Below are 21,551 nucleotides of genomic sequence, written 5' to 3' on the forward strand. Positions count from 1 at the left end.
TTCATGCCAGAACAGCTGCTGAACCTTGCACACTTTTGTTATTAATGATTGAGAACAAAGCCACGGTTAAAGTAATATTTCAACCACGCACCTGTTCTTGAGGGCATTGAAGGATCTGTAAAGAACATCATCATTCCACTCGTACATTGTTATCTCATTTGAGGGGCTGATTACAGAGAAGGCGTAGATCAGGTGTGTGCACAGGTTGGGGTCTACATTTTCAGGAATGTATCTCCCAGCACCCGGTCTGTATTGGGACCAGTTGGTGAAGTAGCATGCCAGTTTGGTTGAAGACACTTTTGCAAAGAGGAGAATTTTTTTTTCTCATTTTAAGTCATGTAATTCAGAAACACGTGTCAGTAATACATATAGATGATCAATACATACCAACTTGAAGACAAATCAAAAGGGACAAACCTGGAAAAACAAATATATTAGTTATTATTTTGCAGAATTTTACACTTTTGAATCAATTAGTAACTGAAATAATGATGATTTATTTACCAGCCAAGATTGTTACTTGAGCCATGTTGAATCAGTTGATCCTTTTTCTATCTGCAACATGTGATCTGCAACACCAACAAATAGTTATTTACGATAATTATTCAAAATTTCATGAATCACTGTAAGACTGATTTTGACAGAATCAAACTAACTCTGCGTTCTACAGCTAATTCTTCTGTGAACTGCTGCTACGCATATTAAAGTCACGAAAACCTTCTTGCTCTGATGATGAACTTTTCACAGGTAGTTTGACACAAATACTCCAGGGAGTCCTTTTTATAGTTCCGATAGGGCAGGGACAAAGGCTGTGTGCCAACAAAATGTAATAAATGCATCAGTCATAAGATGACTGCTTATAGCTTTTATTACCTGATAAATCTGACTCCAAATTTCTTCAACCTGCTACAGTGAAATCACCTCAGGTCATTTCCTGCTGATAAGAGGACCTGATAACATTGTGAGCCGATGCATCGTATTTTACAGAACATCATGATCATACTGGTTTCCATAGAAATGTCTTGATAAACAGCTAACAACAAACTTCAAAGTGGTCTTTCGTTTAGTTACACACTGTTGCTTCGTGTTATGCCTCAAATAAATTAGCGCTGCAGCTTTGTATCACTTTTGTAAATAATGAGATTATTAATGATGAGATTATTTTATGAAGTAATTGATCAAATAATTGATGGTTTATTTAATAATTTGGATCACTTGGTCGATAAAAAATAGTTTGTTGGTGTTTATTTGCAATTACAAATAATCAGTCCGAAACCCAAAGATGATCATTTTTCTGTAATTTTTATATGATAAACACGTAATCACCTTTATAAATGAGATGTAATTGATAAAATAATTGATAATAGAGGTTTAATTAATGATTTGGATCATTGTTGTAGTTGTTCAGTTGTTGTTCAGTTGTTGGCATTTATCAGTCCCAAGCTTAAAGATGAACATTTTCAGAAGGATAAGAACAACAAGAAAGACAGTTTCAGGATATTATTAGATGTTTTTCCTCTCACAGAAAAACAAAAGAAAAACAAAAAAACAGCTTATTATTTTTCTTTAATCTCAACATATATTTTTCTAAATAAAAAACTTAAAGTACATTGATAAGCTCAGTGAATGTTATTATATGATACATGATTAAAAACCTCCAAAGGATAAATTTTTATCTAGTTTTGGAACCTTCTGATCCAAATCTAACATCTTTGATAATTTGAAGTTCATTTAACATTGTTTTTCTTTCAGCTCTCTCATAGTCTTGAACCCTTTAACATTACCAGCTAACCCCTAGGTATGCTTGATTGGAGGGGCATGACAACGATAACTCAGAGCTATAGCAGATAAACCAGAAAGATTTTAGATAACATATCGTTTTGTCTTTAAGTTAATCCCCAATGGTGTAATGATGGATTACAGTGAACCTGCCACATCGTAGTGAATTGTCCAAGGTTCAGGGGAATTAAAGTGTTTTTATCTTTTTAGTGCAATTTGTAATTAACAGTCTCTTTCAATTCGATTTTTTGTAATTTTAACACCATCATTGAGCCTTAAAACGACCTCAAGTGAACAAGAACACATGATATAATATATGAAGTCAATATTTATTTAACAAAAATCAAGCCAGCAGAAGCAGAAGCAGAAGCAGTGTATGAAAGATTAATTAGATTCTAGATTCACCTTTAGGAGCAATAACATATTAATGTTTTTCTGTATGACTTTCAGTCATGCAGCCTCTCACATCATTGTGGTGGAATTTTAACCCACTCTTTTTTTAGTGTTGCTTAAGTTCAGTTCACTTTCCTGTTTGCCATAGCATTTGGATTAAGCTGGAGGCTGGACTTTGGACCATTGCAACACGTTCATTCTGTTGTTTTTCAGTCATTCTGTTGTAAATTTCATGGTGTGCTTGAGGTCATTGCCCTGTTGCATGACCCAATTTTGACAAAGCTGACTGGGAAGACCACCAACTGTCATGAATGTTTTCCACTTGTGAAACATCCTTGTGGACAATTAGAATGATAGATTAAACTATGAGATAAGTATATATATATATATATATATATATATATGTATATATGGTAAATGGTAAATGGCCTGTATTTATATAGCGCTTTATTAGTCCCTAAGGACTCCAAAGCGCTTTACATATCCAGTCATCCACCCATTCACACACACATTCACACACTGGTGATGGCAAGCCACATTGTAGCCACAGCCACCCTGGGGTGCACTGACAGAGGCGAGGCTGCCGGACACTGGCGCCACCGGGCCCTCTGACCACCACCAGTAGGCAACGGGTGAAGTGTCTTGCCCAAGGACACAACGGCTGAGACTGTCCAAGCTGGGGCTCGAACCAGCAACCTTCCGATTACAAGACGAACTCCCAACTCTTGAGCCACGATCGCCCCATATATACTTATCTCATGTGACTGTAACATCTGGACATGTGTGCGTTACTCATGTTCTTTCCACTCTGCAATAACATGACTGAACATTATTTTGTGGTCATGTGTTACAGTGGTTAACCCTAAATTGATGTTAAAAGCTAACTCTAAGAATGATAATAAAAGAAAGTTTTGGGTATCCCTTTAAAATTCCAAGATACAGAAGCTGGTTTCAATATTTAGTCATATGAAACATCCTAGAAATACTTTCACTTTATTTAAAATTAGATATAACAGTCTTAATACAGAGGTGGCATTAGTAGTCAAAAAAAAACAAAAAACCTGCTGTTACATAAATATTAATCATTTTTACTGTGAGTGAAATTAGGAGACCGGTTCATGTGTGACCTCTGATTTTATAGTTGATTTATGGCTCACAATTGATTCCTCAAATGGTTTGACATCTTGTTTCATACAGAATCAGATTTGAAACTGACAAATGAATTGTTAGTCCATGGAGAGATTTTATTTTCCTTTATTTGTAGTTCCCTTTTTGTGGCACAGTTGCGGACACGATAACCTCCATGTCTGTGTGGGTTATCTCTGGGTAGTCTGGCTTCCTCCCATAGTCCTAAGACAGGCATGAGGTTAGGATATTTTATTATCTAAATTGCCCATAGGTATGAATGTGACTAGTTGTCTGTCCTGCATTTTAGCCTTGTGACAGATTGGGCACCTGTTCAGAGTATAGCCCACCTGTCACCCTAGGACAGCTGGAATAGGCTTTAGCCCCCTTGGCGACTGTGAATTGGATAAGCAGAAAAAAATTGAATTGATAGATGGTTCCCCTTCAGGTGAAAGTAGGATACTTCCCTTCTATGAAACTGCAAGTATTCAAAAATAATAGATTTCTTGAAATTAGCAGGAAAAAAAAATGATAGAACCAATCTAGATCAGTCCTTGTAACCCATTTTTATCAACATGATAAACTGTTCCACTTCCATCTCCTGTGATCCGCAGCAAGTGTCTCTTTCCTAATAGGATAACTGAACAATGTATATTTGTATTTTACAAAAGAGATAAAAGCTTTGTTTAAAAAGAAAATCACATCTCTATAGAAAAATTATTCCAACTTTTCTACATTTTATTCCATAAATGCCTGAAAGTTGTGCTGTCTGCAAGGATAGGGAGGGCTTAAACAGCACTTTACTCTCAAGCTGTGTCCTGCTGACAAATAAAAGTTCCTCCAGGTTCTAAATTGAAGGTGGAGGATGCAGGGATAGTGAAACCACATGACAAATAGCTCTGTGTATTTCAGAAGCACAGTCTGACATCTGAGTGTTAAGCCAGGGAGTAGATGGTATTTATTGGTGAGTGCAGCTCCAGACTTCCACCAAAGTCCAACTCCCTGACGTCTCTCCTGGTTCCTGTGTACTGGCCAATGAATGAGCCATCTTCATTGAATGGTATCTCGCCCCCTTCTCCATATTCCACCAGACTGTCATCGCTGTCTGATCGCTTCATCATTGCCTCAATAGATGGCTGACCTCTTTGAAGCCCTCGTTCCTCTTCTCTACAAAAAACAATGAAGGAATGAATGATTAAAAAATAAATAAAAACTCAAGATATTTTGGAAAAGATAAAAAAATAAAATGATTCAATCTTATTATAAAGTAGTTGTAAAGAATTTGCAGTACTAAATGATCATACCTGCGAGGGTAGGGGAGAGTGGACACACGTGCTATTCTAAAATATGAAAAGAATTCAGTGTGTCAGAGGACTGACTACACATTGCAAGTACAAATACAGTTTTTGCAGCTTCACAAATCTGTAGCATCTTTCCAGGATCGCACAGGTATAAATACAAAGTGTCAATATTTGGGGTTTTTTTCATACCTTTCAAGGGACCTTTGAAAAAGAAAAGGATTGAGGTTTTGGAGGGGAAGGGTTTAGATAGAAAAGGCAGAGTAAAAAAAAGAAAAACACAGATTAATGTAATTATGATCAAAGAGTTATTATAAATCAAATGAAAATAAGATTTGAACCTGTGCATTGTGATGCTAAAATCTAATCAAAATTAAAGATACCCAATGGAGTTTTAAATCAACATTAAAGTTATAAAGAAATAATGGTATATAAGTATTTAGTTCCCTGCTGTTCCACTGATCACATACATGCAGAAGGAGGGTGCAATGTGCTAGCAAAATAAAATGTTAAGTGTAACGTGTTTATGATGAAGGACACGGGAACAGCAGTTCCACTGGGCAGCTTTAATTTATGAAACCAAGAGAAAAATGCACAGGAGCAAATGGATAATAGGTAAACAAATAGGCTGTTTTTATCTAATTTTTCAGGGTTTCAAAGTTTTAATTTTAGTTATAGTTTTCAACAGTGATAGTGTGGTGCAGTGTTACAGTATAACAATAACAAACATAATACACATCTTCCTTGTCGAGTATTATTACTGTGCAATTACAAAATAAATTACATGACTTAAGAAACATTGCAAACATTGAATACTTTGTAAAGCAGTTTGGTAAGATAATATTATTTACTGATTTGAGGTGTTGTTAAATCACAACTTCCCTCAGGGAGAAGCAGTAAAAGTTTTTGTTAGTGTCTGAATTAAAAAATTCATTCATTTTCCAGAGAAGGTAAAACTTACCGATAATCAAATGATCCCTCCTGATCTTTGTCATCCACCGGCTCCAGTGAAATGTCCTTTTTATCCCGTACTGAAATAGTACCAATGAGCTTTATTAACACCCTGGAGCCTGAATATGACTATAACTAACAATTTTTTTGATAGTTTGTATTTCTTTTTAAAAAATAAATTAATTGTTTGTTTTATACTGTATTAAAATTTGGTAAAACAATCCCAAATGACAACACCCAAGATGTTTTAAAATTCTATTCAACCAACACTACAAAATGTAAGGCCTTAAAATTTTTCTACAGCTACAGTTAGGCATCACCACCCTACCTGGGTATTTTCCTCCTCTGCTCCGCTTGATGAAACAGACGATGAGAAGGATTAGCACGATGAGAGCCACAGCGCACATTATCCCAATGAACCAGCCCTGAGTGGTGATATCCACCTGATCCTGAGCATAAACTGAGACACGCAAGGGCACACATCATTAAGTAAACCAATGTGAACATAGTCATTTAGTGTTTATTTTATTTGTCTGAGTAGGTGGCTCTAAAGTGTTGTGATTTACACATTTGCTGGGCATGTGCTGAGCTACTTGCTGTGACCCCTTGTGACAATGGAGCAGCTTTAAGCAGTTTTAGCTGAAGAAAGGACTTAATTACTCTCTGTAGTGTAGTGGGGTGATTCCTCTGTATGCCATTCGCCTATCCCTAGGCGAGTTTGTGCTGCCACAGAAAATCTGTATCGAGTGTATCGGTCATATCGGCGGATTGAGAAGCTTGTCACATTAGGAGGAAGCTCTTCAACTCGCAGCTCCTCTCCCCTGGTGGCGTTCACTGTGGAGAGAGTGGGCATTTCCTTTTATAGGGAGAACTGTTGATACTGGTGCTGAGCTATTAACTACCTCCCCTACTCAGAGAGTGACTATGCAAGTGTTCATAAGAACGTGCTTTAGTCATATTCTGATCTTTGAGTGCTTATTTAAGAGCACTGTTGAGTTACATAGATGAGGACCTTTGCCAGCTTTACTAGAATAATCAGATTCCTGTTCTTTCAGAGTGTTTTCAGCTCATACCTGTCTGGTACTTGAGGGAATACCCAGTAATTATGCCATTGGGCTCTGCTGGCAGGCCCCAGTCAACATAAATACTGTCCAGATGTCGCTGTTGGATCCTGAAGGATCTAGGAGCAGATGGTACTACAGGAGAGAACACAGCAGCAGATGATAAACATACCAGGGGGAGGAAAAACACATTAATTTGTGAATTGCTTGTGATTGATAGAGGCTAATCTCTAAAATTATTGTTTTGTTGACAAAGTGGTAACACTTTTACCTCCTTCAGGTGTTGAGAAATGTATGTTATTACTTTGCGGCCCTTCGTATCGACTGTTTGCCACAACTATGTACATTTTGTAGTTGCTGTAGGGAATAAGCTCATCAAGGACCCCAGAGGGGTCTGGGCCATTGATAGGAAATTCTTTGGACTTCATCCCTCTGTCAACCCAATGCCACCTCAGCTGGCTGCTGTCCCTCCAGTAGTAGACCTGAGAGACGAGAGACAACACACATTTTAGATCTTCTGCTCTCCAAACAAGCAATCGAGTATTCACGTTACATAGCAACATGAAACTAAAAAATCTTTCTACTGTATGATTTTATCAACCTAAGCTTGATTTCCTCTTAAGATGGGAAAAGCAGATAAAACAATGACAGACCAATTAAGCCAGAGTTTCTTTTACATGAGGGTAAAGGTTTTTTTTTTCCTTGAAATTAGCCGAAAAGATAGATAAGTTCATACATAAAAAATTATATTATTATTCAGAATTTCAGTAATATCTAATGTATAGTGTAACTGATTAATTACTGGATGGTCAGGCCCACTATTTAATATATAATGTGGTTGCTGCAAGCTGCTCTCCCGGTGTACTGATAATACAGTGAAAAATGAAATTTTAGAAATCAAATGATAAAGCAACAGCTCAAAATGTAATTTAACTGAATGGCAATTATGGAAAATGCAGAATGGGTTAACTGGGTTAGCTTAAAAACTGTTTTGCATTTGATTCTTTTAGATGTATAGTATATAACTTTTCACACAGAGCACACTCTGAGACTTCTTTCTCAGCTGGTATTAATGTTTTAGACACCATTATATCAAATGAAACCTGGTATATTTTAGTCTTTTGATTGCGTTCATCACCAGCTGCATTTCATTAAATTAAAATGATTAAATGCCCTTAGTTTTGAATGTCAATAAATAAAAATGTAGTGCAAATTTACTGTCCATTATCAAATGCTGAATTCACCTTGTATTCTTTCAGTTCTCCCATAATTGTGTCACTTGTCACTGGATCCCAGTGTAGAGTCACCTGAGTGCTCTCGATGTCGGACACTCTCAGGTTCAGGGGTGCTGTTGTTGGGCCTTGGGGAAAACAGAGATGGCACTGAATTTCGTCTTTGCTATCAGTGAGCATAAAACATGTAATGACAAAAACCGTTTTCCTACGAAATTATTCATGATTCCCTGCTTTTGTCTCACCAGGAATACTTGGATGTAAACTGACCTCATTATTTGATACTAATACTGAACACCCACCATTATTGTAAATTGAATATCAGCTGACAGCCAGTCTGACAAAAAACTAAATGCAAAAAATTAATCAGGGGAACAGTCTGGCTTTAGATGGTGCTTTATACCAAATTAAAGAAAGTCTATCTATAGAACAGTTTGTAATCTCTAATGTAGTGAAGCAGAGAATCTACCAAAGTACAATGAAGTTCACCAACATGTGTTGATTTCCTTCTAAAATTCCTACTCCTTACTATGTTATGATAAAAGAAATGTAGGTACGTACGGCCTTCACCAGAATAACCAATGACAACAGAAGACTCTGGTCCCAGCCCAAAGTCATTCACTGCCTGGACTTTGATCTCATAAGGAGTAAAGGTATCCGCATCATAGATGTAATATTTTAGCCACTTAGTGGTTGCATTCTTCCACTCCTCTCGAGAATCTCTCCTTCTCCACCAGACCAGATACTTTAGATGGGGTCCATTCCACTCTCTGTAGGTTAGAGGCTAAAAGCATGTTTTTATAAAATTAGAAAGCTTTATTGTGCGAAGATATGTGAAGATATTAGTGATAAATAAAAGAAGGATTATGTAAGTTCTGATTACCTCCCAGCTGATTTCCATGTTATTTCTCCATGTACCTACGCCTTTTAAATTCTTTGGGATTATATCTGGAGCTGTGCAAAAAAATGAACACAATTTTGAAAAACTGTTTGTGATTCAGAGAGATACATTTACTACAGTTGAAACATAAGCTAGCTAGCTAATGGAACCTAGCTTAGCATAAAGATCAGAAGTTGGGAGTTGGGAGGTGCCTGGTTTTGCAAAACATCTAAAAGCTTATTTCTGGGACTTTTAGTGATTAACTTATTACTTGTCATTTATTTACTCAAAAAGAAAAATAACTGCAAAAGTAACAAATCTTTTTTATCACTCGAGAACAAGACCCTGAGATACATAAACTCCTCCACTTGGGGCAGGAACTCGTCCCTGACCCGGAGTGGGCACTCCACCCTTTTCCGGCTAAGGACCATGGCCTCAGATTTGGAGGTGCTGTGAACCGTTCCAAGGCAAGCTGGAGGCCATCACCCGATGAAGCCAACAGAACCACATCATCTGCAAAAAGCAGAGAGGAGATCCTGAGACCACCCAAGTGAAAGCCTTCCGCCACTTTGCTACACCTAGAAAATCTGTCCATAAAAATTATGAACAGAATTGGTGACAAATGGCAAGCCTGGCGAACCCTTCACCCACTAGGAACGAGTCTGAATATTGCCGGCTATGCGGACCAAGCTCTTGCAATGGTTGTATAAGGATTGAATGGCCCGTAGCAATGGGCCACACACCCCATACTCCTGGAGCACCCCCGTGGGACACGGTTGAATGCCTTCTCCAAGTCCACAAAACACATGTAGACTGGTTGAGTCCCACAGGCTAACCAAGCCCGATAGGACTCCTTCTTCAGCTTGGTGGCTCCCCTCACCTCTGGGGTCCACCGTTTGGTTCAGGGATTACCACCACAACAGGCACCAAGTACCAAGTACCTTGCACTGATCCACTGCCGTGGATCAGTGCAGTGGCTTCGCAATGGAGGTGCTGAACATGGTCCATTCGGACTCAATGTCCTCAGTCTCCGTCGGAATGCTGTTGAAGCTCTGCCGGAGGTGTGAATTGAAGATCTTGCGGACTGGGGCCTCTGCTAGACGTTCCCAGCACACCCTCACTGTATGTTTAGGCACGCCAGGTCTGTCCAGCGTCCTCCCTCGCCACCTGATCCAACTCACCACCAGGTGGTGATCAGTTGACAGCTCAGCCCCTCCCTTTACCCGAGTGTCCAAAACACATGTCCTCAGGTCTGGCGATACGATTACAAAATCGATCATCGACCTGTGGCCTAGAGTGTCCTGGTGCCACGTGCACTGATGGACACTCTTATGTTCGAACATGGTGTTCATTATGGCCAAACTGTGGTTTGCATAGAAGTCCAATAACAAAACACCGCTCGGGTTCAGATCCAGGAGGCTGTTCCTCCCAATCACGCCCCTCCAAGTCTCACTGTCATTGCCCACGTGAGCATTGAAGTCTCCCAGTAGGACAATGGAGTCCCCAGGAGGAGCACCCTCCAGTGCCCCACCCAGGGACTCCAAGAAGGCTGGGTACTCTGAACTGCTGCTCGGCGCATAAGTGCCGACGGCGGTCAAGACCCATTCCCTGACCCGAAGGCGAAGGGAACGAACCCTCTCATCCACTGGGGAGAAACCCCAATATACCAAGCCCAAGGGATACCACGATACCCACCCCAGCCCGCCGCCTCTCACCAGGGGCAACTCCAGACTGAGACAGAGTCCAGTCCCTCTCCAGGAGGCTGGTTCCAGAGCCCAGACCATGCGTTGAGGTGAGGTCACACACTATCTCAGGCTCCTTCCCCACCAGAGAGGTGACATTCCATGTCCCAATTGCCAGTCTTGGTAGCTAGGACCTCCGCTCCTGGCTCCTGCCCGGCTGACATTGCACCCGACTCCTACGGTGGCTCCTGCGGGTGGTGGGCCAGCAGGAAGATGGGCCCATGTCCCTTTTTTGGGCTGTGCCTAGCCGGGCCTTAGTCCATGGGGCCCGGCCAGGCCAGATGCTTGCCCTTGGGCACCCTCCCCGGGCCTGGCTAAAGGGCGGGGCCCCGGTGACCCTATCCCGGGCAGGGTGAACTATTCCCTCGATGGTCTTTTCATAGGGATCTTCTGAATTGCTTTTTGTCTGGTCCCTCACCCAGGACTAATTTGCCATGGGAGACCCTACTAGGGGGCAAAAGCCCCCAGACAACATAGCCCCTGGGATCCCTGGGACACAAAACCCTCCACCACGATAAGGTAGCGATTTGTGGAGTAATGATTCAAATCTGTAAAACATGGTGGAGACTCTGCCATGGTTTGGTCCTGCATTTCAGTCAGCAGTGTTGGAGATCTTGTCATGATTGATGGAATTATGATAGCATAAATGTAATGACAGATGAGCTACCGTATAATCTGAAAAGCATTTGATTGGCAATGGCTTCATTATTCAGCAACGCCAATGATCTCAAACACACAACCAGTGCACTAAAAGCATACCTGGATAGTAAAACACACAATGGAACACTTCAGCCATGGATTGGCCTCCCCAGAGCCTGGAAAGCTACATTATTGAAGCTTGTAGGGATCTTCTTGACAGAAAAATAAAAAACTGCAAATATCCAAAAAGAGAACTATTCTAGAAGATTTCCTATAGAAATTACATTAAAGCTTGCCTAAGAGAGTTCAGGCTTTGTTAAATAATAAAGGTGGTCATACCAAATACTAACTTTGAAGCTCATCAGACTTATAAAAACTTTGTTTTTGCCTCATATACTGTATTTCCACACATTTACAATTTTCCTAGCAAAATATAAAGAAATAAGAGGTACTTCAAAACTTTTGCACAACATTGTCATATATCCCAGTCTTTACTCTGAGTATTTATTGTCCCAAACAAAAACATATGACACCCACGTGCACCGCTGGTCTGAAAACGCTTAGATGGACGACTAGGGCGACTAGCTCCAATTTCGTTAATAGCGATGACTCTGAACTCATAGTACGTAAAAGGTATGAGATGCAAAATGACAGAGTTGAGGTTCCCTGGGTACGTTGAAAGATTTCTCCACTTTCCAGGCAACCAATCATCGTCGTCATACTGCACTAAGAACTCTGCGAGAGAACAAAGAATGCAAAAACAACCAAAATGCTAGTTAATACAGCAAAAGAGTCCTCAAAAATGGTAATAATGTTTAAAAAAGTGTTTACTTTTGTAATTTTTTGAGTTTTCATCTTTTACCTGTTATGGGGCTGTGGTTGCTATCTCCAGGAACCCAGCTCAGTCTTACAGTACGTTCATATGGATCAGATAACTCCAAGTTAGTGGGAGGATTTGGACGGTCTATAAATAAAATAAATACAGAAATAATTAAAAAGACATTTCAGCATGTCATATGGTTGATAAAATATCTTTGGTTTCAGTGTTTCATACCCATCACCATTAGGTGTGCTGAGGCAGATTTCTGTTCAAGCTCACTCTTGATGACACATGTATAATTTCCCTCATCGCCTGTGTTTACATTAGTAATCACTAGATTTGATTCATCCATTGAGATTCTGAGAAATTGAATAAAATTGGTGAGACCTAGAAGCTCATTTGATTACACTGAAACTAATAATATGACCTTAGTTGCACAAACGGGCCTCATATATGTACTCATATATGCATAAATGTACTTTAATTAACAGTAAATAATACACAATAATCCTACCTCCAACCAAGAGTGAGATGCTTTTTGTTTTTCAGCCAAGTGGTTGTGATAGGAGTCGTGACATCTGCTGTTACACCACACTCCAGGCGGACATCACTTGCACGCATGACTTTCATACTCTGTGGTCTTGTGACAATTAATATGGGTTCTGCAAACAAAATAAATACAATAATGTACAATGAAAAAAAAATTATGTCAAATTTTATTGCCAATTCAATTATTTTTTATTTTAATGACTCTTCACCTTTGACCTCTACTCTGACTTGATCCTCATCTCTCCCTGCAATGTTGCTGACTACACACACGTAAGTTCCTTGGTCTTCTATCTTGATATGTTTGATCTCCAGAGTCCCATTGCTGTGGGTTTTAAAACGATTTCCTTCAAGATTTCCTTGCCCATATTTGGACCTGTGTAAGAAGAAGCATGGACATATGTTAAGACACACACTTACTGTGAGTGGATTTATAAATCATAACAGTGTCACACGCCATCTTACCATCTCAACTCAGGCACTGGAGAACCAAAGTACTGGCAATCTAAAAAGGTACGACTACCCTCAGTCACTTTGATGAATTCATTTCTTGCCCCAAGGATTCGTGGCGTTGCATCTATGGGAAAAGGGAGCAACTGCAGCATCATCAGTGATTATTTGACTTCAATATGCACCCAGTATACTCTCCCATGATATAAAAAAAGCAAATTTGGCCTAAACAATGCATCATGGCAAGGACACGAGCGGTAGAAAAACGTGTTATTTCTACCTCAGATAGGGAATGACCGGTCCAAAATGTGATTATTTAATTAAACCCTCATCTGTAAGAACTGAACTACATAATTTGTTAAGTATTTTGCCATTGTTGATAGATGTGCATGGTTGATTTTATTACTCTTTATTATCCTAAGCCTAGACTGAACTGCAAATCTTTAAACCTGATACACATAAAAACTCAATGTTACGTCAAAACTATCGGCAGCGAAATTAAAGGATTATTATTTAAATGTAATATTTACCATATAAAATATGGAACTGTGACTGCCTATTGTGCTTAATAAATTGACCTATTACATTTTCAAATGTAGTTTTGAGTAAAGAAAGTTAAAAAAAAATGCTAACAAACAGTTTCACTCTCGTAAAGAGTAACTTTTCAAATGAGTAATTATAAATCGGTGTAAAGCAGGGGTCTCAAACTTAAATGAGCTGTGGGCCACTGCTGGCACTGTCATCTCATTGGAGGGCCACTTTAGTGTTCAAGTAGCACAGAAAAAAAGACAAGAAAACACCCATAAATATTTGCAAAAATCTAGCGTTTTGTTTGTTTTTCTAAAATATTGTATAACGAGACAAAATTGCCAACGTGAACTCATTTTTTTTTCTCACTCTTAACTAAATGAAGCCTTTTATTGAACTATCAAATTAACACACTGGTACTGGTCTTTCTGGCCAGATACGTAGCAGCACTTCTGCTATAATTTTGTTCATATTTAACAAAATAAAAATGCAGACATAAGTGTACACATTTGTTTTCTTTAAAAATAACTCTGTTTTAATTAATGTTATGAATGACAGTGGCTGGTAACTTACGTAGCACATTAATAAATGCATTGGCCAATAAGTAGCCGTACTGATTTGAAGCATTGCATTGGTAGACAGCAGTGTTTTCAGTTGTTACACTGCGGAAGATTAGCGTTTCTCCTGAAACCTGTCTGTTAGGCAGTGGTGTAGCAGCTGAAAAAAGACCCACCAAAAAGGAAAAATAAAAGTTAGGCACAATATTTTTTTATTCATTTTTATGCCTTTTAGACAAGATCTCCTAAAACATACTTTCAATCGGTTCTCCGTTAATGAACCAGCTGATTGTGGGACGAGGAGCCCCATCAGCGCGACACACCAACCGTCCATTTTCCTCTGGTGCCAAAATCAGGTTGGTGGGTTTTTCCAACCAGAAAGGAGTCGCTGTCAAAGAGAAAATATGTTATTAGTTTGGATTATAATTATCAGTCCAAACATAAAATACTCTATGTTTCTGAAGAACTCACCTTTGACCCTGACAGTTATTGTGTGCTCAGCGTAGCCTAACCTATTTTTAGCAGTGCAGGTGTATTCACCGGCATCTTCAAAAGATGCTTTTGGGATTTGAATCATTTTGTTGAAGTTCTTCACTTTCATGCGAGATGCCACTTGCAAGTCCTCTCCATCCTTGGCCCAGGTAATGTGAGGAGTTGGCCTTAATAATGACAAACAAGGCTTTACACAGGATAACTTTCATGAATTCAAGGTGAAAATACTTACACTAAACACAAAATAAACTGTTGTATAATCATTTGTGGCATAAACTTGAAATTACAATTTTTTTTGTGTGTGTGATCCTTATTGAAGACTCACATTCCTGCAGCAATGCACTCCAGGAGCAGCTCCTCCCCCTGCAGGACCAATATTGAGCTTGATGAGCCTTTAGGAGACAGCCAGGTGGGAGCAGCCTCAACCACTGCATGAGCTTTGGAGAAAAATAACCAGAAAATCCCCGTCAAACACCTCAAACATTGAGTCATCACACTCCTCATCCACAACAGCAAGTATAAAAGCTTAATAATTAACATTTCAGCCTTGTGGCACACGGGCACCTACTCAACCAGTGAGTTAAACTAGCTCCAAAAGGAATAGGAACCCAAATAGAACCCAAAGATAGCAGCTCTGATAGATAAACTAATACCAGCCAACAGCCACATTAAAGGATTAGCACAATGGAACTAAGAAGTACCAAGAGCTGAGATATTAAAAGGAGCAGATGTGGAGGATAAAGTCCAGAAGGGTCCCAGTAGTAGACCCATGTAATAGGACTATTAGGTGCTGTGAAAGGGAAACTGGAAGAGTGGCTCCAGCTGATTTCAGGATTAGATATTGTGCAGAACCTTCAAACTGAAAAGCCTTGAGGATGTAGGACATTTAGAAATAATTATGAACACAGTTATACTCACTCGTAAGCACCTTCACAACTACAGGCATCTTCTGCTGGATGACATTTTTGTACGGGAATCGGGCATTACAGCAGTAATCAGCAACAGAGTCATTGAACAACACATTAGAGAAATATAGATCTCCATTGACTCCCATGGAAACCCTGCGGTCCTGCCGCACAGGCTGCATGGTGGGGAAAGCTGTCTGAATGGGCCAGTTGAAAGGTCTCGCATATGAACCTGAAATGAAGGACAGAGTTAAAAATTCCTTATTCACATTGCTTTAGAAGTGTAATGCCAATGGTGGCCCTGAAAAGTAAAATGCACCGCAACCCAAGGAAATGCCATCAAATGGACAAATGCATCAAAAGTGCACAAAATACAACAGAAGTAGAAAAAAAGTCACGGTGGAAGCCTCAATACAACACAACAGATGTAGAAAAACACCACAAAAGCTCATAAAATAATAGAAGTTATTTAGGTGAGACAGTAGCCTGATGGTGTCATGGTACTGAGACCCAGTGGTGTGTGTATTTTAGTTTTATTTCGTGGATTATTGTATTTTTCCCTGTCTCCCGCTTTATTCTGAAAGAGTCTGCGGTGTTTTTGTGATTGTGTTTAGCTTCACGTCCCTGTGAGTCATTATGCTTAATTTCAGTCAGCTGTTTCCCCATGTGTTCTCACTTCCCCTGATCAGCTCCTGTGTATTTAAGTCTTCTGTTTTCTGTGTTTCATTGTCAGGTTGTCTGTTATTCTCTCCACAGTTTTCATAGTCTGTCATATTGTTCACAGTTTTTTCATAGTGTTCTTAGTTTTTAAAAAAAAAATAGTTTCTTGTTTGCTGCTGTTTTTTCAGCCAAAATAAAGGCTCGTTTTGTGTTAGAACCTGCAACTCCTCTGTCAGCTTCTGCTTTTGGGTCCTGTTTCTAAAACACCGGCACACCCCACCGTGACAGGTGGAACTGGTTACAAATAATAGCAAGCATGTATTTACAGTATTATATGAATCATGCGATTAGAACACACAAAACTTTGCATCTTCATTTCCCTCACAACATAGATCAATCCTGCAGTTCTTCTCAGTGCATATCAGTGCAGTCTGAAACTGTTACATCATGCTATTATCTCCCTCTATTCTATGTTCATTATGTTTTATTCCACTTTTGTTGTGTTTTAAGTGCTTTTGTAGCATTATTCTTTTTGCTGATGTTTTCTTAGGTTGCAGTGCATTTGACCTCTTAGGGCCAACATAGATACCACATCATCAAAATCTTCCTGTTTTTGCTCATTTGACCCTAGACTTGATCTAGCATTTCATTTGGTATCAGACACTTACAACTGGACATCCAGTATGTTTCAGGTTTAAGTGGGCCAGGTGGAGGGTCACAGGACAGGACAAGCGGTAAGCCAGCACTCACCACCACAGGCTCCACAATCTCTCTTGGCCACACAGGGGGTCCTGCACAAATAGAATCAAACTCCTCTCAGCTGCAAAGTTTGCTTAACACTGCTCATTAAATACTGGCTGATGCTGGATGTTTTGGCCCCATGCTTACTGGTATACTTGCTAATATTTAATATACATATTGTTGTTTTGGGTCTTGGATCTTCTGGTTTTCTGTGTTTCTAGTTGTATTTTAAGTTTAAATTTAATTTAATAAATGGAAAAGACCATAGCAAATTATTCTTTAAACAATGAAAGCCTTTTGGGATGGAAACAGTTTGTTGTCATTTATTTATACATCCCAGATATTTTTAACCAATACACTGAAGTCATTGTACATCTTTTTCACTGCTAGATTCAGACAAACTTACTGTATAATTGTAGTATGATCTTGTGGGAGTATGCAGATCCATACTGGTTGGAGGCAATGCACTGATACTCTGCCTCATACTTTTCTGGATTGTTCCGGGCATAGATATCCAGAGTCCCTGAGCGCCTGCGCATTGACACCTGAGAGTCACGTGCCACATTGAAATACTTCCCATTACGCCTCCATGAGAAACTTCATAAATGAGCAAATGAAAAAACGCCGGGGAAAAAAAATCAGTGGTTTGCCAATCTAAGTTTAAAAAAAAAAAATCAGTTCAGTGGATTATTTAGGTCTTACATAGGATGAGGGTTTCCTTTGGCTTCACACTCTATTACCATGGTCCCTTTGGGGTCAACAATGTGCTCTTTCATTGACTGCTTTATGATAGTAGGGGGTTGTCTGACTGCAGGCAGAGAAATAAAGTCAGTTTAAGATGTAATGTGAAAAAACAATTCATAGACATAAATTTACAACTAGCCAATGGTCTTAAGATATTCGCTTACCTTCGAGAGGGACGTTCAAAGCCCCAACACTCTGCCATAAAAGTAGCAGCAGCGCTGGTTTGACCAGTGTCCCCATCTTTATATTTCATTTAGTCCAGAATTGATTGTGATCACCTATTTTTCTACTCCTAGTTTGAACGAAAAGTAACACAAGACATCTAGCAGACATTACATCTTGAACAAATTATAAAGTGAAGAAAACATTTTACTCATAGTTCACAATCTAAACTGTACCTAAGCAAATATACTTTAAATTTTTCCTGTGACAAATGAAAACCGTATATTGTAGTTATTATGAGTGCCGCTTGAGGTGCAGTTATGGGAATAACTGGTTTACTATAAAACAATGTAGTATTAAAATCTATTAGCATTAAACTGTTTTCTTTTTAAGGAAAAATCTTGTAGATGTAGAAAGTAAAATATTTCCCATTGAAAACCTAAAAAAAGTGACATAAAATTGCAGTTTACGTGATGTGTATTTGTACTTAGAAAGACTTGTTTAGAAGCTGCTGCTGTGTTAGATTTACTAACAGAATATTTTCACAACTGCGAGCAAACTACACAAACAACACAATCTGTGGTTATTAAGCTGTCTACAAGTGACTGCCTCCCACATATGTAAATGAATCCTCCGAATGCCTGACAAGAATAAATTGCGGTTAAGTTCATGTTGAAGGTCGAATACAATTAATCTGTCAGTGTGAACAAAAACCAATTCATTCGATGCCTCTATTTAAAACTGTTTGCTATTAATATGTAATGAACTGTGGAATGTGTCAGGACTTTGAAACAAAAAAGTTATGCGAACCTACCTCACTTGTGCCAAATCAGGGTTTTCTCCTCCCCATCTCTGTTACTTTCACACAGCAACAATAATCCAATGACTTCAGGAAATTATTCTTGTTCGTGCAGTGTAGAAATTAATACTCCAGCCCTTCAAATATCAGGTCAAGAACCCTAGAGGAGTTCATACACATCAGTAATTGAGTTTCTGTCCGTCACTGCCACTTACACTCTGCCCACCCATCTCATGAATAATGAATGAGCACCACACAACACCTCCACCTCACCCACTTCACTGCTCTGACCAGGCTGTCATAATGCTGAACACTTCATCAACGTGGTCACAAAACTAATTTTGCACAATAAATAAAATGAAGTTCAAAGAATAACTTTTAAAAAATGACTACGGTATATCAAGAGAGGCTTGTTACATGGTTGAGCATATTTTGGCAGCACCTGTATTTTCTTCAGCTGAAAAATGTTTGCTTGATCCGGTGTGAGCAAAATCTGTTTAGTAAAAATGAGGCTGGACCACATGAAAGCAGAGAACAACCCAGATTCTGTACAGTTTGCATTCTTGCTGGTTATGATGACATCAAAATGTGGGCTTTATTGTTGAATGCAGAGAACTGGGAAGCAGAGCATGAAAGCAATATCTGTTTCCAGTGTATAAATACTGCATCTGGCACATCTCGTATCACATGACATCCTGACAAAGGCAATTGAAACAAGACTAATGTTTTGTTTTTGTTTTTTTGTTTTTCAAAATACCAATTATGATTTGATTGAATTTTTTGTGAAAGAGAGTTTTCTACACTCAGTCATTCACACTCATTGGAAAGCAGGAAAAGGTCATTACCATTCATCTGAGAAAATCCTACGGGGTAGGCGGAGAGCAGTTTTCTTTTCTAGAAGGTGCCAAAGATGCAGGAGAAGCTGTATTTGTGTTAGACAAAAGCCATCTCACGGCTGTTGACAGTGTCCTGACCTGTGTAGGCTTTCAGGCATTCACATGCTGCATGTACAGACCAGCACCGACTGGATAGAACAATAGCTCGGTGTTGAGGTGGGGTAATATGAGGTGGCACTGCAACCTAAGGATTAAAATAAAAGTATAGTCAAAATTTGTATTTCCAAATCTTTAAAACTAAATATTATGATTAAGTAGTGCTTTATCATGGTAATAGATTTCTTTTCTTTCTTTCTTTTTACTGAATAAAAAGAATTCAGAGAAGAGAGAATATCAGTGCATCTACAATGGACACCATTACAATCCTCCATTAACATCAGAAACACATCTTGACTTGGCTCACATAGGACACAAAAGCACAAGGGGTGTGTTAAGCCCTTTGGCTCTCAGAATAAGCATTTTTCCCCCATAGATTGGACTGAAGCAGGCCTGAAAGTGAGCCGTGATCAGTGCCATGCACCAGATTGCATGGCACTGAGGCAGACGAGGCCAGCTCGGTGACGACAAAAAGGTCTCTATGCTCGTAGGTCCCCTTTGGCACGAGTGCCCAGGGCTCGGGTAAGAGCAGATGGCATGTGAGAGGGAGTGTTCAACCACACAAGATGCTTGTTCAGAGTCAGAGCACCTATCGTTTGCGCTTTGACGTCACTGCATCAGAGACAGCAGAAGAATAGGATGGAAAGAAACTTCTGTTGAGCAGGACACTGTGCGAAATTACATCATCACCACTGTGCAGCCAAAACAATACTGCCTCACTGAGCTGAATACTCATTTTATAGTTTGATGAGCGCAAACTGTAACAACATTTCTCCCCCAAAAATGTCCATGTGGAAAAAATGCATACACTTTATTGGGAAGAAGTGCTCAGTTGAATGAAATACAATATAATATCTGTATTTTTTTTTATATTTGTATGACTACACATGTTACCATATTTTAAATACATGAGATCTAAATGTTTAACATCTTATGCACACATATTTTAATATTTAAAAGGTATCAGCTACTGTACCTTAGCTGTCATTTTGCACTGAATACAAAGTACATGGGGGTATGCATAGATGTTATAAATTTTACTAATTAAACTACAAATGTCACTTTCATGGGAAGAAGTCAGTGGCCATCTGTACAAAATCTCTGTGTGTCAATTAATCTAGAAAATTGTGGCACATTTCCATAGATATTTCAAAAGATGGACCTGATAGTGGTGTTAGAGGAAAAGCCAAAGGATTACATGAGTCATATGGATTTGTTCCTGGGACATCATGCATGAACACCGAATCCACCTCATTCATGTTATAACATCACCGCTCCAAAAATGATGCTAATGCATATCAGTTCTCTAAATGTCAGGCGCAGGAACTGCACAACATAGCGCTCACTCTCACATAAATCTGCTGATGCATTTGTCGACCAGCCCCACATCTCAGTTCACACTATGACATCATTAAGACTTCCTTGAAAGACAGATGCAAGGAATAACACACTCATTGGCCCAACAAGACACTTGATGCTAATCTAAAGTTTTCTAATGTTCTTTATAACACCACATATACTGTAGTCCTAATTACAGTTGGTAAATGTGTAGTGTCCTACCTTTAAGTCTTTTTTGGTCTTTGGTTGCTTCTTCCACTTCGTGTTCAGCTGAAAGCAGATCCCTACCTTTTCCCGATCTTCTGTCACAGCAACATGTCCACACTGTGCCTTACCTCTCCAGCAACATCTGAGTATAGTACAATTCTTTTATTCCATTATGTTAAAAAAGGTGACAGAGCCTGGCAAGGGAGTCTGATTCGGATGGCTGTCCTTAGCCTGGGTCACACGCTTGGCGAACAGGCCCTGAGAGCTTGTTATAATAAATCCATTGTGAAATCCACACATAAATATAACGTCATCTTCATTGTGATGGGTGGGAAGTTAAAACAGAACTGCTATATCATGCACCAGCTCATAGATTAGGTTTTGGGGGCATCCAGCCAGCATCTATTAAAAATAATTTAAAGCTTTGTAAGAGGTGATATTTTTTCTTTTGTCTGTGCTGATTCTGATTTTGAGATAGATGGTAGATGGGGGTGGGTCATTGACCTTGTA

The 21,551-nt window shown here is 39.2% G+C and overlaps 2 protein-coding genes across 3 annotated transcripts in view; both read right to left on the reverse strand.

Moving 5' to 3' along the window:
• LOC102200099 (acidic mammalian chitinase-like) overlaps positions 1 to 567 on the reverse strand; it is a 4,708-nt gene extending 4,141 nt beyond the window's left edge. The window contains exons 1-3 of the mRNA XM_005731821.1: positions 505 to 567; positions 388 to 417; positions 85 to 296 (exon numbers count right to left, since the gene is read on the reverse strand). Coding sequence (XP_005731878.1) covers positions 85 to 296; positions 388 to 417; positions 505 to 529 — 267 coding nt within the window. The 5' untranslated portion in view covers positions 530 to 567. The remainder of the gene's footprint in view (positions 1 to 84; positions 297 to 387; positions 418 to 504) is intronic.
• A 2,524-nt stretch (positions 568 to 3,091) lies between these two features.
• nfascb (neurofascin homolog (chicken) b) lies at positions 3,092 to 21,517 on the reverse strand. Of its 2 annotated transcripts, none has more exons than XM_005731691.1 (29): positions 21,057 to 21,517; positions 19,479 to 19,584; positions 18,520 to 18,664; positions 17,708 to 17,835; positions 17,502 to 17,607; positions 17,206 to 17,396; positions 16,727 to 16,849; positions 15,412 to 15,630; positions 14,819 to 14,930; positions 14,473 to 14,660; positions 14,258 to 14,389; positions 14,018 to 14,161; positions 12,932 to 13,043; positions 12,679 to 12,842; positions 12,435 to 12,582; positions 12,155 to 12,279; positions 11,963 to 12,064; positions 11,638 to 11,835; positions 8,723 to 8,793; positions 8,401 to 8,623; positions 7,852 to 7,967; positions 6,879 to 7,089; positions 6,620 to 6,742; positions 6,207 to 6,380; positions 5,875 to 6,006; positions 5,557 to 5,626; positions 4,788 to 4,799; positions 4,602 to 4,637; positions 3,092 to 4,464 (listed from the first exon to the last, which is right to left on the reverse strand). In XM_005731691.1, exons 4-29 carry the CDS (start codon positions 17,781 to 17,783, stop codon positions 4,233 to 4,235), a joined length of 3,540 nt encoding a protein of 1,179 aa, XP_005731748.1. In that variant the 5' UTR covers positions 17,784 to 17,835; positions 18,520 to 18,664; positions 19,479 to 19,584; positions 21,057 to 21,517; the 3' UTR covers positions 3,092 to 4,232. The 2 variants fall into 2 exon arrangements, with proteins under 2 accessions (XP_005731748.1, XP_005731749.1); XM_005731692.2 differs by having other exon boundaries at positions 19,350 to 19,584.
• Between the last annotated feature and the right edge of the window lie 34 nt (positions 21,518 to 21,551).

Source organism: Pundamilia nyererei, unplaced genomic scaffold (assembly GCF_000239375.1).
Source record: "Pundamilia nyererei isolate P.nyererei 1_Seehausen unplaced genomic scaffold, PunNye1.0 scaffold00044, whole genome shotgun sequence".
Classification (NCBI taxonomy): Eukaryota; Metazoa; Chordata; class Actinopteri; order Cichliformes; family Cichlidae; genus Pundamilia; species Pundamilia nyererei.

Excerpts from the sequence above, each read along its gene's own strand:
- nfascb (XM_005731691.1), bottom strand. The coding sequence starts at position 17,783 with ATGGGGACACTGGTCAAACCAGCGCTGCTGCTACTTTTATGGCAGAGT. Across the intron at positions 12,280-12,434 it reads CATCTCACTCTTGGTTGGAG|AATCTCAATGGATGAATCAA; the intron begins GTAGGATTATTG and ends TCAATTTCTCAG. Across the intron at positions 6,743-6,878 it reads TTTCTCAACACCTGAAGGAG|TACCATCTGCTCCTAGATCC; the intron begins GTAAAAGTGTTA and ends TCTCTCCTGTAG.